The sequence below is a fragment of the Cervus elaphus genome, chromosome 3 (genome assembly GCF_910594005.1).
Source record: "Cervus elaphus chromosome 3, mCerEla1.1, whole genome shotgun sequence".
NCBI classification, from domain to species: Eukaryota; Metazoa; Chordata; class Mammalia; order Artiodactyla; family Cervidae; genus Cervus; species Cervus elaphus.
The window spans coordinates 30637805-30652891 of record NC_057817.1 but is presented as its reverse complement, the minus strand read 5'-3'; the positions used below and the strand labels follow the sequence as shown (position 1 = coordinate 30652891).

The window sequence follows — 15087 nt, the reverse complement described above, 5'->3', positions numbered from 1 at the left end:
CCAAGTCAACCCACTGTGCCCAGTGCCGTCCTTCTGTCTCCTGTGGTACTAGGGAGGACCTGGGAGATGAGTTTAGCTAGAACTAGACACAGCCTTAATATTCATGTGTTTATTCTCAGAACATACAAACTCATCTTCTCAGAGAATAGAAAACAGAAATTTCACTGACTTCAAGATGGACTCAGCCAGCTCACCCTGTCCCCTCATCTACTATAAAAATTCCCTGGATGAGGGACGCCTTGAGTGCACAACACCCCTTGGCACAGGGGCCGTGCACGACTCTAAACAAGGCTCTCGACTTGTTTTATAATCCAAAAGGGCAAACGGCTGTCAAAATGACGGTAGGAGTCCAAGGTCCATAATCCTCAGTACCCAATTCCCTGGGTCATCTAGGGCAACAATGGTGCCATAGCTTAGGCAGTCAAGTCTGTGCCAAAGAAGTCCCAGCCCAGCAGCCAGGTTTTTGATCAGTCTGGGAGGCGATGCCAATTGGCTGCCCCTTTAACTGGCAAGAGAGGATGGCCCGATGCAATCCCAAAGCCCGCCTGAGGGGCAGAGCTGGGCCAAAACCCTGGTAGTTTGTTCTGCCTGCCTCCTGGAGCAGCTTCCTCCCCTTTGACAGATCTGCATTCAGGCCTTCAGACCTGAGGGCCTGGGCCAGGAGTCTGATTGCTTCCTAAGCCCCTGGAAGAGTGAGGACCTGGGAAGAGATGTGAGGGTCCTGAAGAACAGGCTCCAGAGCATGGCCCTGAACCCCGGGGTGAGTGCTGTGTCAGGCAAAGATGGTCTCTTCCCGGCGCTTCTTGGTGAGGATGGTGCCTGGTTTGTGCTGGGCGTCAGGATGGTTGGCTAGCTCTGGCGGGCAGGAGGATACTGGGCTCTCCAGAATGGCTTGCTTCAGCTCATAGAACACAGCAGAGTCCTCTTTGGTGAGGAAGGTGATGGCCACACCACTCTTGCCTGCTCGTCCCGTGCGGCCAATGCGGTGGATGTAATCTGGGGAGGGGGAGAAATGTCAGGGCACCACGCCAGATGCCCTGGTGGGCAGTGTCTGAGGCCTCCACTTCTAAAAGCACCCTCTTCCCTGCCACACCGCCGAGGGCAGTAAACACAGAGCATGCTGCCTGAAGCTGCAGGGCCCGCGGTGCTCTCCCCAGCAGCACTGCTGATGGAGGTCACCCTATCACACCCAGACAGGGTGGCCCAGCTCCACTCTCCTCCACACCCAGAAGACAGAGTGCTGTCCCAGGTGCAGATGAAGGACAGGAGCTCTTCTCACGGGAACAAGCAACCCCAGGCTCGAGGCTGAGAGAGCTGACAGCCGTGGCCCCCTCAGTGGAGATATTCGAGAAGAAGCAGGCAAGGAATCACCCTTTACCTGGAGTGAAGCTGCTCTCCCCTGCACTCACCCTCAATGTTCTTGGCCATGTCATAGTTGACGACCATAGATACATCTTGGATGTCGATACCACGACCCGCCACATCTGTAGCCACCAAAATATCCTTGGCCCCAGCCTTGAGGTTGGATAGTGCAAACTCTCGCTGCTCCTGGCCTTTTCCACCGTGCAGCGTACAAGCGTTGTACTGTTGGAAGAATGGTGAGGTGAAGAAAGAGCAATGGGATCACAGAGAGACACAGAAGGCAGGAGGTAGTGGACAGGGAGGGAGAAATGCAGAGAGGAGAGGGAGAAGGAAGGGGAAAGGAGGCAGGAGAGAGAACAAGGGCAATTGAAGTAAGAAGGGAACAGATGAGCTGAAGAAAGGGATGGGAGAGATGGGGGTGGGGAAGAGAAACAGGGCAAGGTTAAAGGTAGGGCAATCAGGCACGAGACGTGGAGCCAGACAGATGACAAGCAGTGAAAGAGAGAATGAGGGCGAGATGAGGGTGGAAAGCAAGGACCAAGAAATTTAAGGATGTTTAAGCGCTGAGTGGAGAGGACACACCCTTCCCCTCAAACACCAGATTCAGGAGCAAAGGACACTGATCACTAACATCTCCCTCCTGACCACGCCAACCCCTCTCCCAAACATACTTGAAAACAAAACACTCCAACCCACTCCACTCCACACCTTCAGATCCTGCCAGGATATGTGTCTCCCTGGCCCCAGCCCACCTCAAGGAAAACCCAAGGCAGCTGTGGCTGGCACTGCTGGAATGGACAGGGAGTCACAGCAACTGACCAAGTCCTCTTTATCCCCATCTACCACCCCTTTCCCTCTGACCCTGACTTGTTAAATACAGTAAAGGTTCAAGAATGGATCGGCATTGAAAGCAGGAGCCCAGGGGGCCCGACTAGTTTCAGAAAGCAGCGCCAAAGAGACAAGGCATTGCCCTCCCCTGCCAGACACACCCCCATCTTCTCCAGGGATTTGGCCAAAACATCACAGCCCTTCTTCTGGTTGACAAAAATGATGATGGGTGGATCAAAGCCTTGCTCCAAGATTGCCAGCAGCTTTTTCCTGGAGAGAAAATGATGAGAAAAATGACACACATGCTACCCCTCCACTCCTAGTGAAATGCCCAACCCTGATCTACAAACACCAATTCCAGAATCTCCAATGCCCACGGAATTCTGAACAAGAAAATAGAAACTCTTCAACGTGGCAGAACAATCACTCTCCAGCCACCACTCGCACTAAAAAGAGCCACTTCTCCATTCTGTTTCCCTTGACTCAGGTGCCCCCATACCTCTTTTCGGACTCTGACATGAGGAAGACTTTCTGTTCCACACGTTCATGGGGCTTGCCTGCAGAACCAATGTATACCACAGCAGGTCGCCGAAGATAGCTCCGGGCCAGACGCTCTACCGCTGGGGGCATGGTGGCCGTGAACATGACTGTCTGTGTAAACAAGAGGTCTAGCCCTGAGCTCAGGCAGACACACCACACATCCCACCACCAGCACAAGCAGCGCAGTCCAAACTAAAAAACAAAATGAGCCTGGGCAGGAAACAGTGTTTCAGAAAACTGCCCCTTGCCGTCCCACTTCTTTCCTCAGTGCCTATTCAGCAGAGTACTTTCTACCTTATGATAACAGGAAGGAAGGGCTGAGTGATCTGCCAGTGCCTGCGGCGGCCGCAGCAGCAACATGACTCTCCAGAATCATCCTTCCAGGCTAAGAGGCTACACTGCTAGTATTGTGAGAGGACGGTACGTAGCCATGCCTCACCATTCTGGGAACATGTGCTCTGGCCCGCCAAGGGCAAGAAGGGCCCAAGAGCAGGTTTGGCAACTTGCCCAACTTCTCCTGGCCTGGGGAAGCAGCCTTACTTGGCGGTACTTGTGTTTTCCTGACTCAAAGTTGGCCAGCATCTTCTCAGGGTCCTCGGCCTCATCTGTGTCCGGCTTCTGATTGCTGACAGGCATGTGCTCCAGGATCTTCTGGACGTCTGGCTCAAAGCCCATGTCAATCATCCTGTCTGCCTCGTCCAGAACCACATAGGTACAGCGGCTCAGCACCAGGTAGCGGTTCTCCAGCACATCGATCAGACGTCCCGGGGTAGCGATCACTATCTGGGGGGTACAGGGGAGTCACGTGTGGCCCCAGCAGGTACCCTTTCCTCCCCCTCTTGCCAACTATCCACCTACTTGGGCAACAGATCCCCAATGCTAAGAAACTTGGCCCCCAAACTCCACGTAGGTTTGGCAGTGAAAATTCCAGAGAACTGGCATGAAATCACTTGGATTTTTTTTCTCAGGAATGAATGGGGTCTCTGGGTAAGGTCCAGGGGTTAGATGGAAGAGGCAACATCAACAGGAAATTTCTTAGATGGAAGAGAGACTAAGTGATACAGTGGAGGGGGTTGGATAGTAGGATTAGGAAGCCTGCAGAAGACTCAATTCCTCCAGCAGACTTCTTGTTAAAAAGCTCTCCTTCCCTATCCTGAGAAGAATGCAAAGCAAAATCAATGACGCAGTCTGGCAGAGTGATTAAGAGCACAGCCTTCAGACATGAATCTCAGTTCTGCCCATCACCAGCTGTGACTCTGAGCAAGTTATTAACTTGATCCTCAGCTTCATCTGTAAAATGGAAGTACCATTATCCATTCTCTTAAGGTGACTGTGACAATTAATGATGTGCAAAGTACCATCCCTGGTGCCTAAGTCCTCCATAAATAACAGCACATATCTACAAACCAGCCCCTTTTGTCATTTACTGTGCATCTACAGCAGAGCTAGAAACAGCTCCGTCCCAGACAGCGGGCCGGCTGCTGGCCAGGTGGACTGACCTCACAGCCCATGCGCAGCCGGAAGCCCTGGTCTTCCCTGGAGATGCCGCCGATGACGGCCACGGTGCGGATGCCCAGCGGCTTCCCAAACTTGATGGTCTCTTCCTCAATCTGCTGCGCCAGCTCACGAGTGGGGGCCAGGATGATAGCGTAAGGGCCCTGGTCGGACTCTTCGATCCTGTGGTAAATGGGGCAGCCCGCAGTTTCATGAGCTTTGGTTCTCATCCAACCACAAACAGGAGCAAGATAAAGTCACTCTTAAGGGCAGCTATGAGAATGGGGAGGGTGGTGGGAAAAGAACGCAACAAGTGCTCTTAAAAATCAGACTCCAGGACAGCCAAGCACTCCAAGGAGTGATCTGTACCAGTAATAAAATAACCATATGCTTCTTTGATATCATGATCCAATTATTCCCTAATATCTGACCCAGACTAAATAAAGAAGGGGCCTTCTGATTATAGACTTAAAAAGAAGACCAAATGCTCATTTGCCATTTTCACCTTTCCCACCCAGTGGAACCAATGTCGGCTGCTCTCACCTGTCAATTTTGGGGAGAGTGGTAATCCAGACTAGCAACGGGATGAGGAAGGCTGCTGTCTTGCCGCTGCCAGTCTCAGCCACTCCAATGATGTCACGATTCTGTAGCCCAATGGGGATTGCCTGACGCTGGATAGGTGTTGGCTCCTGCAGTGACCCACAGACAGCAATGAGTACTGACAGAATTATGCTACCTGGGCTGCTGCTGTCAGGGTGGGCACAATGGGAAAAAGCCAAACACAGTGAAAAGGTATGGGACCCGAGAAGAAACACAACGAACAAACAATACTTCAGAAACTGACAACGTCACCTTGGTGCCCACTGGCAGAGAAGGCACCAAACAGTCAAGGAACAAAGTTTTCTGTTTTCAAACTAAGTATGTACCCCCTAGAATCTGGCAACATGTCAGATCTCTGGGCCAGTCTACTTGTTCTCACCTTGTAGCCACACTTATCGATGACCTCCAAGATGTGTGGAGGCAGAGAAGAGTCTTTCCAGGATCGGATGGGATTGGGGATCTTGCCACCTTTGGTGGTGATGCTGTAGTCCTCGCGGAAGATCCGCCAGTCCCTGTCTGTCATCTCATCCAACTTTTTCTGGGACCAATGCCGATCATCCCAGCGTTGCTTGGCTTCCTTCTTTCGAAGTTTGCGGAGTCTTGCCCTGGAGCAGGATACAGGGAATAAATGGGGTCCATATCCTCCCCATCTCCTTCCTGTAGACTCAGCTGTGCCCCACCACCCATAGCCCTGACCACTCACTCCTCCTGCTCCTTTTCTTCCAGTGTCCGCCTCTTCTCCATTAGGTCTCCATAGAAACGCGACTGCTCTCGTTTCTGCTGCTTCAGGTCAATGCCTGCAATGAAGCCTCGCCCCAACAACTGTACCTGGTGCCGTTCTTTGTACCTGGGATTGAGACAGAGGAAGAGGAAAAGAGAAGGAGCTGCTAAGCACAAGGCTGAAGGTGTACCAGTTACCCTTTCAGTCAGAGTCTTTCCCCACCCAGAGGGCCGGCTGACTACTGTTTTACCCATCTCCCCATCCCAGCCTATCTCACTTCTATCTCTGTAGTCACTGATTCTCTCTAGCAACTGCCTAGTTTAAAAGACCTAGCGCTGAGGCATGAAGCCACTCACAAGGGGTTGTAGTCGATGGAAGTGTCCTCAGACGCATCCCACTCAAAGACAAACTTGCGGTCGTTGAGATGCCTTGTCCGGCGCCGCTTCTTGATGCCACCGAGGTAACGCTCCTGCCCAGGAACAGAACACAAGCCCTTCAAGCAGGAGGCCCAAACCTCACACAGAAACATCAGAACGGCCACACAGCTAAACCTCATTTGCATGTGTGGACGGTGGGGCCCGAACCTTAATGGCGTGCAGCTCCTTGCTCTTATCCTTCTCCTCCCGGATCTTCTGCCGCCCTTCCTCATCTTCATTCCCATTGGTCTCCCTCTCCATCCTCTCCCTGCGCTCCCGACGTTCCCGTTCCTGAGGGTCTTCTGCAGACCAAAGAGAACAAAGCTGCAGGAGAACTCAGTGGAAGAAAAAAGAGAGCATGGAGATCATCCAAACAACAGACACCAAATGAGTAAAAAGGAAGGGGGGACATTTATGATACAAGAGGAATGAAGACCTAACAGAAAGAAATGTTTCTCATGAACGTGCCCCAGCCACCCTCTTCCAAACTCAAACAGGTCTCAAGCCCTTCTGAGTGACACCGCAATCCTGTCCCACCCTTTCCTACCCCATCGAGGGCCACAGGGTAAGAAAACGAACCCAACATTTTCCGGCCCAAGTCTTGGAACTGTTTCCTTTTCTTCCTCTCTTCTTCAAGCATCCTCTGCCGCTCCTCCACCTCCTGTTGCCGTCGTTTCAGGGCTTCAGCCTCTCGTTCTGCTTTGGAGAGGAACTTGGGCTACAAAACAGATTACAACTGTAAACATGGATCTGGGGACAGGGTAGACTCACGTCACAGATGGCGAGACGGCAAGGGGCCCAGAAATACCTGTCCAGGCCTTAAATGTGTAAGGAAAACACAAACAGGCCTGGTAACTATGTCTCCCTCAAGATCTGCATGTTGAAGCCCTTAACTCCCATCCCTCTGAGTGGACTATATTTAGAGACAGAGGCTTTAGAGAGGTGATAAGGTCAAATGAGGCTCCAAAGGTGGGCCCTACACAGATCTGACTGTATCTTTATAAGAACACTTGGACACACAGAGACACCACAGGCCTGTACATAGAGGGAAGAGCATGTGAAGATGGAAAAGCCATCCACCTACAAGCCAGGGAGAGAAGCCTCAGAAGAAACAATCCCATTTGATCTTGAGCTTCTAACCTCCAGAACTATGAGAAGATAAGTTTCTATTGTTTAAGTCACTCAGTCCGTATGTTCTGTCATGGCAATCCTAGGCAACTAATACAGACCCTTAAGCTCTTACCTTGGCCTCGGCTTCCTCCTCGGCCTTTTTCTTGGCCAGAAGTTCCTCTAGGGATAATGGCTGGGCCTGAAGATAAAACACAGGACTTCAGTCCACAGAGGCTCTCTCCCTCTGAAGAACAACAAAGTCAGGCTTAAACTGAAGAGGATGATAAGGGAGAAAAACAAATTCTTCCTCTTTTTACCTTAGGCTTCTTATCACCATGTTCATCCTCTTCATCCTTTCTAGAGTCTCTGTCTTTCCGAGATTTAAAATCTTTTCCTCGGCCAGGAGATAAACTTTAAGGCAAAGGAACAGGGGAAAAGTCCACATCACTTTTTTTTGGCCATGCTGTGAAGCATGTGAGATCTTAGTTCCCCAACCAGGGATCCATTGCAGTGGAAGCGAGGAGTCTTAACCACTGGACCACCAGAGGACTCCCCACATCACTGTTACTCTAGCCCCTGAATGAGATTCAGACTGAGCTCCCCGAAAGAGAATGGAAGTTTTCCCATGACTCAACAAGACTGGCCCATGGTCATCCAACAAGTCCTGAAGTTCCTTTTGCAGGCCTGGTCACTCTGCCTGCTCTGAAACCTAATGATGGCCCTGTCTTGACCTCATGCTACCTGAATCTCCTTTTCTGAGACTAATCTCCTCTGGGAAGTGGGTCTTAACTACTGATATCAAAAATATTTCCTCCGAACATTAGTCACAAAAAACAATGAAATATTACCATTTGCAGCAACATGTATAGACACAGATTATCATACCGAGTAGTCAGTCAGAAAGACAAATATTAGATGATATCACTTATACATGGAATAGAAAAAATAATCAAATGAATTATTTACAAAAACAGAAACAGACTCACAGACACAGAAAACAAACTTATGGTTACCAAAGGGGAAAGAAGGCAGGGAAGGCTAAATGAGGAGTATGGGATTAACAGATACACACTACTATATATAAAATAAACAACAGGATTCACTTTGTAGCACAGGGGATTACATTCAATATTTCATAGTAACCTATAATGGAAAAGAATTGGAAAAAATATATATGTGTAACTGAAATCACTTCACTATACATCTGAAACTAACACAATATTGTAAATCAACTATATTTCAATTAAAAAAAAATTCCTCCAAATAACAAATGCACATCAGAAGGGAAAAAAAAGACTCTGCCTTACTTTGTAATGCACAATGAATTCAGCCAACATGGCCACCACCCACACCCTTCCCAGATACTGCTATATATGTATTTTGCTCATTTCTCCTTCCTATCAGTCCCAGCAGTCTTTTTCCCACATCTGCTATAAGCTTAATATACAAGAGATCTCAAATAACCACAGTGTGTGTTATGAGGATTCTGTCCTTCGCCCTGAATTCTAACCTACATCAGTTCAGTTCAGTTCAGTCACTCAGTCGTGTCTGACTCTTTGCAACCCCATGAATCGCCGCACGCCAGGCCTCCCTGTCCATCACCAACTCCTGGAGTTTATTCAAACTCATGCCCATCAAGTCGGTGATGCATGTTCAGGGCCTAATAAAAACTTTGTATAGAAAGTTTCCAGAACAATGAGATCATGATATTGGCACATTAAGCTAACCCAACGAGTACATGTTGTATATTCTGGGTAGAAAACTGAATGGTCTGATGGAGCTATAGGAATGTTCTGTTGGCTGGTAACCTAGAAAATTTCAAAATTCTAAGAACAAGCTGACCCTCAAGGGGCTGTGACTTCACTAACTGGTTATACATTCTAAAGAAGATGTGTGCCTTCTAAAAGACAGCTCTGCAATAACTACCAACAGGATTCACTGTGGAAAATTCACTTTCCCATGAAACAGGGAAAGCTGAGATGCAGAGAAGCAGTGAGGGCGTTGCCCTAAAGCCCACTCCAACCCGTCAGGTACCTGGATCGCTTGCGGTCCTTGTCCCTTCGGTGCCCATCCTTATCCCGGTCTCGGTCTTTCTTATTCCGATCTCGTTCCTTATCTCGCTCTCGCTCTTTATGCCGACGATCTCTGAAGACAGAGCAATTAAGAAATCATGTGATACTTCCTATGTACCTGCACTGCAGCCCTAAGAAGGTTCCCATGCTCTTTTCTTCCCAAAGTAATATTTTACAAATTAGAAAATGTGTTTCCCAAGAAGTTATGAGAGAATTCTATTAATAAGGTCTTGGAGCTCCAATCTGTACTGCTAAGTATTAACGACAATGATAGGCCATGGACTGTGTGAACAGATAAACTATCTTTCTCAGTTATTGGGACCTTCATCTTACAAGTTTCCTCTTTACCTTTAAGAGCTACTGGGTCCCCAGGTGTAGAGAAACCTATGACAGACTCATGTCCCAATATGGAGGCATCAGAGGAACCAAGAATAAAGGAGTTTGAAATGTACACTCCCTCTCCAGGTAACAAACAGTAAGTTACTTTACCTTTCCGTAGACTTGGATCGGGAACGGGAGCGAGAACGGCTGATTCCTCTACGCCTATCCCTTGAACGATGCCGTTTCCTGTCTTTAGATGGGGAAGACTTCCGGTCTCGGTCTCTGTCGCGGTCTCTGTCAGGAGTCCGAGATCGCTTCCTTTCCTCCTTGGAAGGTGATGCATCACGGTCCTTCTTATCAGCCAGCTCTCCTGCCATCTATTGTGCATAAGATGAGTATTTATTATGTACTAGGTACTTTTCTGAACTTTTTTTTCTTTTCTGAACTTTTTACAATTTACCTAACAATTTACTTAATCTCAAAACAATATTCATTGGAAGATATAGTAGTATGCCTGCTTTATGGATAAAGAAACTGAAGCTCAGATAAATAAAGTAACTTGCCTAAGGAAACCTGGGTGTTAAGTGTCAGAGTTTCAGGCAGTCTGGCTCCAGAGGCCCATTCTTATTCATTAATACTATCTCTCTGGGATTCCTTTTTGTATATATATATGTATATATATAATTAAACTCCAAGAGTATTAAAAAAAATGATACCAAATGAATAGTATACTAGCTATCTCTAGAAATATCTTGTATTGCTTATCTTAGGAATCTACTGTATCTGCCAGCCCACCAGGATCAATCAACACATCTACATCTAAGGGAGATTTCTCTGGAGCGCATAAAGAAAACTCAAAAGAGAAAAAAGGAGTTTAATTTTGAGATGTGGGATTATGATCAGCACCTCAAGAAAACCTAAGTTCAAATAGAAGAGAAACTCACTTTTACACAGATTAAAAGAAATGTACTTCTAGTTATGCAATGGCAAAAACTTGAGTGACAGGTACATAGGACCTCCATGCACTTTGGTTTTAAAATTTTCTGTGAATCTATACCTAATGGAAACAGCGAGAGACTTTATTTTTGGGGCTCCAAAATCACTGCAGATGGTGACTGCAGCCATGAAATTAAAAGATACTTGCTCTTTGGAAGAAAAGCATGACAAACCTAGATAGCATATTAAAAAGCAGAGACATTACTTTGCCAACAAAGGTCTATCAAGTCAAAGCTATGGTTTTTCCAGTAGTCATGTATGGATGTGAGAGTTGGACTATAACGAAAGCTGAGCGTTGAAGAATTGATGCTTTTGAACTGTGATGTTGGAGAAGACTCTTGAGAGTCCCTTGGACTACAAGGAGATCAAACCAATCCATCCTAAAGGAAATCAGTCCTGAATATTCATTGGAAGGACTGATGCTGAAGCTGAAACTCCAATACTTTGGCCACCTGATTTGAACTGACTCATTTGAAAAGACCCTGATGCTGGGAAAGATTGAAGGCGGGCAGAGAAAGGGATGACAAGGGATGAGATGGGTGGATGGTATCACCGACTCAATGGACATGAGTTTGAGCAAGCTCCAGGAGTTGGTGATGGACAGGGAAGCCTTGGCATGCTGCAGTCCATGGGGTCACAAAGAGTCGGACACGACTGAGTGACTGAACTGAACTGTGAATCTATGATTATTTTAGAATTAAAAATAAGGGAGGAAGGGATGGAGTAGAGCGAGGAGGGAGGGAAGGAAGAAGAAGTGTACCAAAAACTAGAGGTCACAGACGTTCTGACATTCCGTACTCAGATTTTTACAGCCTTGATTATGATCCAGTCCCACAAAAAGTTTGAGCAAGAATTGTTCTGTCCCCATCCTGCCTGGGGGATACTGAACACCATGCCATACTGTCAGCTGCCCTTTAGACTACAAAATCTATTTCAGAGAGGTGCTAAATTCAGACAGCAAGTCTGAATTTGCCTCTGTTGTACCATCACCATCATCGTTCCTAAGCCTCGGTATATTTCTCAAAACTTATTTCATCTCCAAATGGTTCCCATGAAATAACACTTCCCTAAGCTACAGCTTACAATCCCCCTTTCCCAAGTAATTCCTGCCATGTATCTTTAAGAATAGGTAAAGAAAAGAAAAATGAACAAGTAGCACTTTTAAAAAGCTGGAGACAACCTATTTTACCTCAGAATTGCCAGTACATCATGCATAGCACATGGACATTATACTTATGTCTCTTTCACTTATAGCCCTAAGAAAACAATCCAGAGGTAAGGCAGTCTTCTCTATAAAGCATCCTGGACAATGTATGGCAAAAACCACTACAATATTGTAAAGTAATTAGCCTCCAACTAATAAAAATAAATGAAAAAAAAAAAAAGCATCCTGGACATCATCATTATTTCAACAAATACTCACTGAGTACCTGACAGGTGCCAGAAACTATTCCAATACTAGAGATTCAGCAGTAAACAAAACAAAGTCTCTGATCTCATAATGCTTAAATTCCAGTGAAGCAGACAGCAGTTAGGCAGAAAGTAAGAGAATTTCAAACAGCATAAGTGCTAATGAAGAGAACAAAGCAGGGTGTGTGATGGGGAGCAGCGTGAACAAGAGGGCTCTGGGAAGAATTTTTTAGATGACATGTAAGCTGAGACTTGAATGATGGGACATAGAGAGTCTGTAAAAATCAAAGAAAAGAATTTATTGTATAGAAGGAACAGCAAGACAGTGGGGCAAGAGCTAGCTTAGCATGTTTGCTAACTAAAAATAGACACATGTGTGGAATTCCCTGGTGGTCCAATAGTTAGGCCCTCACAATGCTAGGGCCAGGTTCAGTCCTTGGTCAGGAAACTAATATCCTGCAAGCTGTGCAGCACTGCCAAAGAAATAGACTCATGTGGTCAGGAGTGGCAGTGACCAAGGGGGAAGACTGACTCAGGATGCATTCAAGGACGTAGGCAGCAGTCAGATCAGGGAAACGTGTTTTAGGCCAGGCTAGAAGAACTTGGATTTTAGTTTAACTGCAGTGGGAACCTTAGAAAGGTGTTAAACTGGAAGTAATATGGTCTTATTTTACATTTTTAAAGAATCACTTTGGTGACTTGCAAAAGGCAAGAATGGACACAGAACCACTGAGAATGCTATTATGGTAGTCTAGACAAAAGATAACAGTGGGGACCTTTCTGGTGGTTCAGTGGCCAAGACTCTGCACTCCCAATGCAAGGGGCCCAGGTCTGGTCCCTGGTTAGGGAGCTAGATTCCACATGCCACATCTAAGAGTTTGCATGCCACAACTAAATAATTCCTTGTGTCACAACTAAGACCCGGTACAGCCAAATAAATAAATAAATATTTTTAAAAAGGTAACAGTGGTTTGTTCTAGAAAAGTGAGAGTGGAGACAGAAAGAAGTAGAGAGCTTCAAGGCAGATTCTGAAGACAGAGCTGACAGGACTTACTGATGAAGGCAGGAAATAAAGGGGAGACATACTAAAACTCCTAAACACATGGTCTGGCCAACTTAAATGGTTCACAGTGCCATTAGTGACTGGAGAAGACTGGGGAAGGAAAAGATTTAGGAAGAAATTAAATGTTTCATTTTGATCACGGTGAATGTAAGATGTCAATAAGAAAACCAAGTGGTGATTCCAAGAAGACAGCTGAAACTGCAATTCTGGAACTTAGGAGAGAGTTGGAGACAGTAACGTGAGTTATCAATATACAGATGGCTTTTAAAACCATAGGATGCTAAATGATTATTACTTAAGTAGGCATTCTAGTTAAGAAGAAAATAGAGGAGGACCCAGGGACTTCCCTGGTGGCCCAGTGGTTAAAAACCCACCTTTCAATGCAGGGGACACAGATTGGATCCCTGGTCGGGAAAGTAAGATCCCACATGCCGCAGAGCAACTAAGCCCACATGCCACAACTAGAGAGCCCAAGCGCTGGCAAGAAAAAACCCACACCACACCGCTGCCACCACCATCCCCCCCAACCCGTGACTACAACTAAGACCCAACTCAGTCATAAATAAATTTTTTAAAAAAAGAGGACCCAGGATTAAGCTCTGAAACATTGTAACATTTAGAAGTCAGGCATAGAAGCCAGAGAAGAAAACTGGAAAGAAACAATAGCCAGTGAAAAAGAAGAAAAGATAGTAAAGTATGCCATGGAAAAAAGAAATAGTAAAGTATGCCATCACAGAAGCCAAAAATGTGTTTCAAGGAGGGAATGCTGATCTGTGTCAAGGAGAGAAAGACTGGAAGAAAAAGGAGTCACCCTCGCCTCTAAAACAGAGATGACAAGAGCTCTTTTAATGGCATGGTGGGAGTAAAAGCTTGAGTGCAATGAGCTTAGAAGAAAATGAGAGGTGCAAATAAGCAGACAGTAAACAGGCAACTTTTATTATAGGTTCTATTCATCACAAACCTCCAGATCTTTGAGTTCCTCAGTGCTTGCAGGACAGGGGCAGTCTTTTTTTTCATTCAATGAAGTATGCATTTATCAAACAACCACCATATGCAAGGCACAGTGCTAGGCACAATGTGAGTTACAAAAGGAAATCAGGAAGATCCTGTCCACAGGAAGCTTACAAAACAATAGAGGATATGAGGCACATACCAAGATGCAGGCTCAGATGAATTATTGCAGGAGTTCAAAGAAGTTTCTTTTCACTTGAAAAAGGAAATCTGGAAAGAGTGTAGAGGAAGTGGCTCTTGAATATTTAAATATAGGTTGAATTGGAAGATGTGTAATTGAGGGTGCCGGAAAGAAGTCATTCCCGGCAAAAGAAATGATACAGGAGGCGCAGAGGCGGGAAAGCATGACTAGTTACGGGAGAAAAGCCAGAGTTTCAGTTTGACTGGAGCAAGGGCTACTCCAAACATGAAAGAATAAGATCGGACTGAGGCTAACACGGGTGCTGTGCGCATGGGCAAAGGTCTGACCCGTAACATCGTCCAGGGACCTGCCCTATCCCCGCCGGAGCCAACACTCCCACTGGGGCCCGCGCCCCTTCCCTCCTGCCGGATAGAGCTTTCCAAGCTCGTGCCCTTTTCCTATGGCGTTCTTCCTCGCCTCCTCCCAGAGACAGGGTCAACCGCTGTGCCCTCACTCTCGCCTTCTCTGCAGGCTCGTGGAAACCGCTTCCACCGCCCGAGACTCACCACTCTTGAGCCCAAACCGCCCAACGCGGCCTCAACGTCGCCGAGTAGTCGCCATCTTTCCCGTTTCCTGGTCGCCTGGCTGCTCCCTCGGCCGCGCGGCAAGCCGGGAAGTCGAGTTCCTGGTCCTGGGCAGCGCAGGCCAACAACGCGGGGCCGAGAACTACCAATCCCAGAATGCACGGTGCGAGCGCCGGTCCCGGGACGCGGGGACCGCTGGGCAATGTGGTTCGCCAAACATTTGAGACTGTGGGAGGAAGAGTTTTTCATAGGTCGACTTTCATCAGAAGGTTTTTCTCTCTGCGGGCGCAGCCCTCCTGGAATATGCTGGTTTTCCTGGAAACTGTAGTTAACGACATCATGGCCCGTGGCTTACAACGGAGAAATGTAAGGCTTTCCTTACATATCAATAGCACGTAGTTATAACTAGGCAACTGTAGTAACAGCAATAAATACTAT

The 15087-nt window shown here is 47.0% G+C and overlaps 1 protein-coding gene across 2 annotated transcripts; it reads right to left on the bottom strand.

Annotated features, from left to right (window-relative positions):
- Positions 1-88: 88 nt before the first annotated feature.
- DDX23 (DEAD-box helicase 23) lies at positions 89-14746 on the bottom strand. 2 transcript variants are annotated; one of them, XM_043885472.1, is made up of 17 exons: positions 14632-14746; positions 9633-9841; positions 9106-9216; positions 7389-7482; positions 7205-7270; positions 6541-6679; positions 6130-6263; positions 5902-6014; positions 5528-5671; positions 5204-5429; positions 4768-4913; positions 4230-4407; positions 3271-3513; positions 2690-2841; positions 2352-2460; positions 1410-1584; positions 89-996 (listed from the first exon to the last, which is right to left on the bottom strand). In XM_043885472.1, the coding sequence occupies exons 2-17, from the start codon at positions 9839-9841 to the stop codon at positions 773-775; spliced, it is 2463 nt and encodes an 820-aa protein (XP_043741407.1). In that variant the 5' UTR covers positions 14632-14746; the 3' UTR covers positions 89-772. The 2 variants fall into 2 exon arrangements, with proteins under 2 accessions (XP_043741407.1, XP_043741414.1); XM_043885479.1 differs by lacking the exon at positions 14632-14746 and adding an exon at positions 14087-14149.
- Positions 14747-15087: the final 341 nt, after the last annotated feature.

Coding starts and splice junctions, on each gene's coding strand:
- DDX23 (XM_043885472.1), bottom strand. CDS start 9,841: ATGGCAGGAGAGCTGGCTGATAAGAAGGACCGTGATGCATCACCTTCC. Junction 5,672..5,901: donor TCCATCGACTACAACCCCTT/GTGAGTGGCTTC, acceptor TCTCAATCCCAG/GTACAAAGAACGGCACCAGG. Junction 2,461..2,689: donor ATGTCAGAGTCCGAAAAGAG/GTATGGGGGCAC, acceptor TTTTCTCTCCAG/GAAAAAGCTGCTGGCAATCT.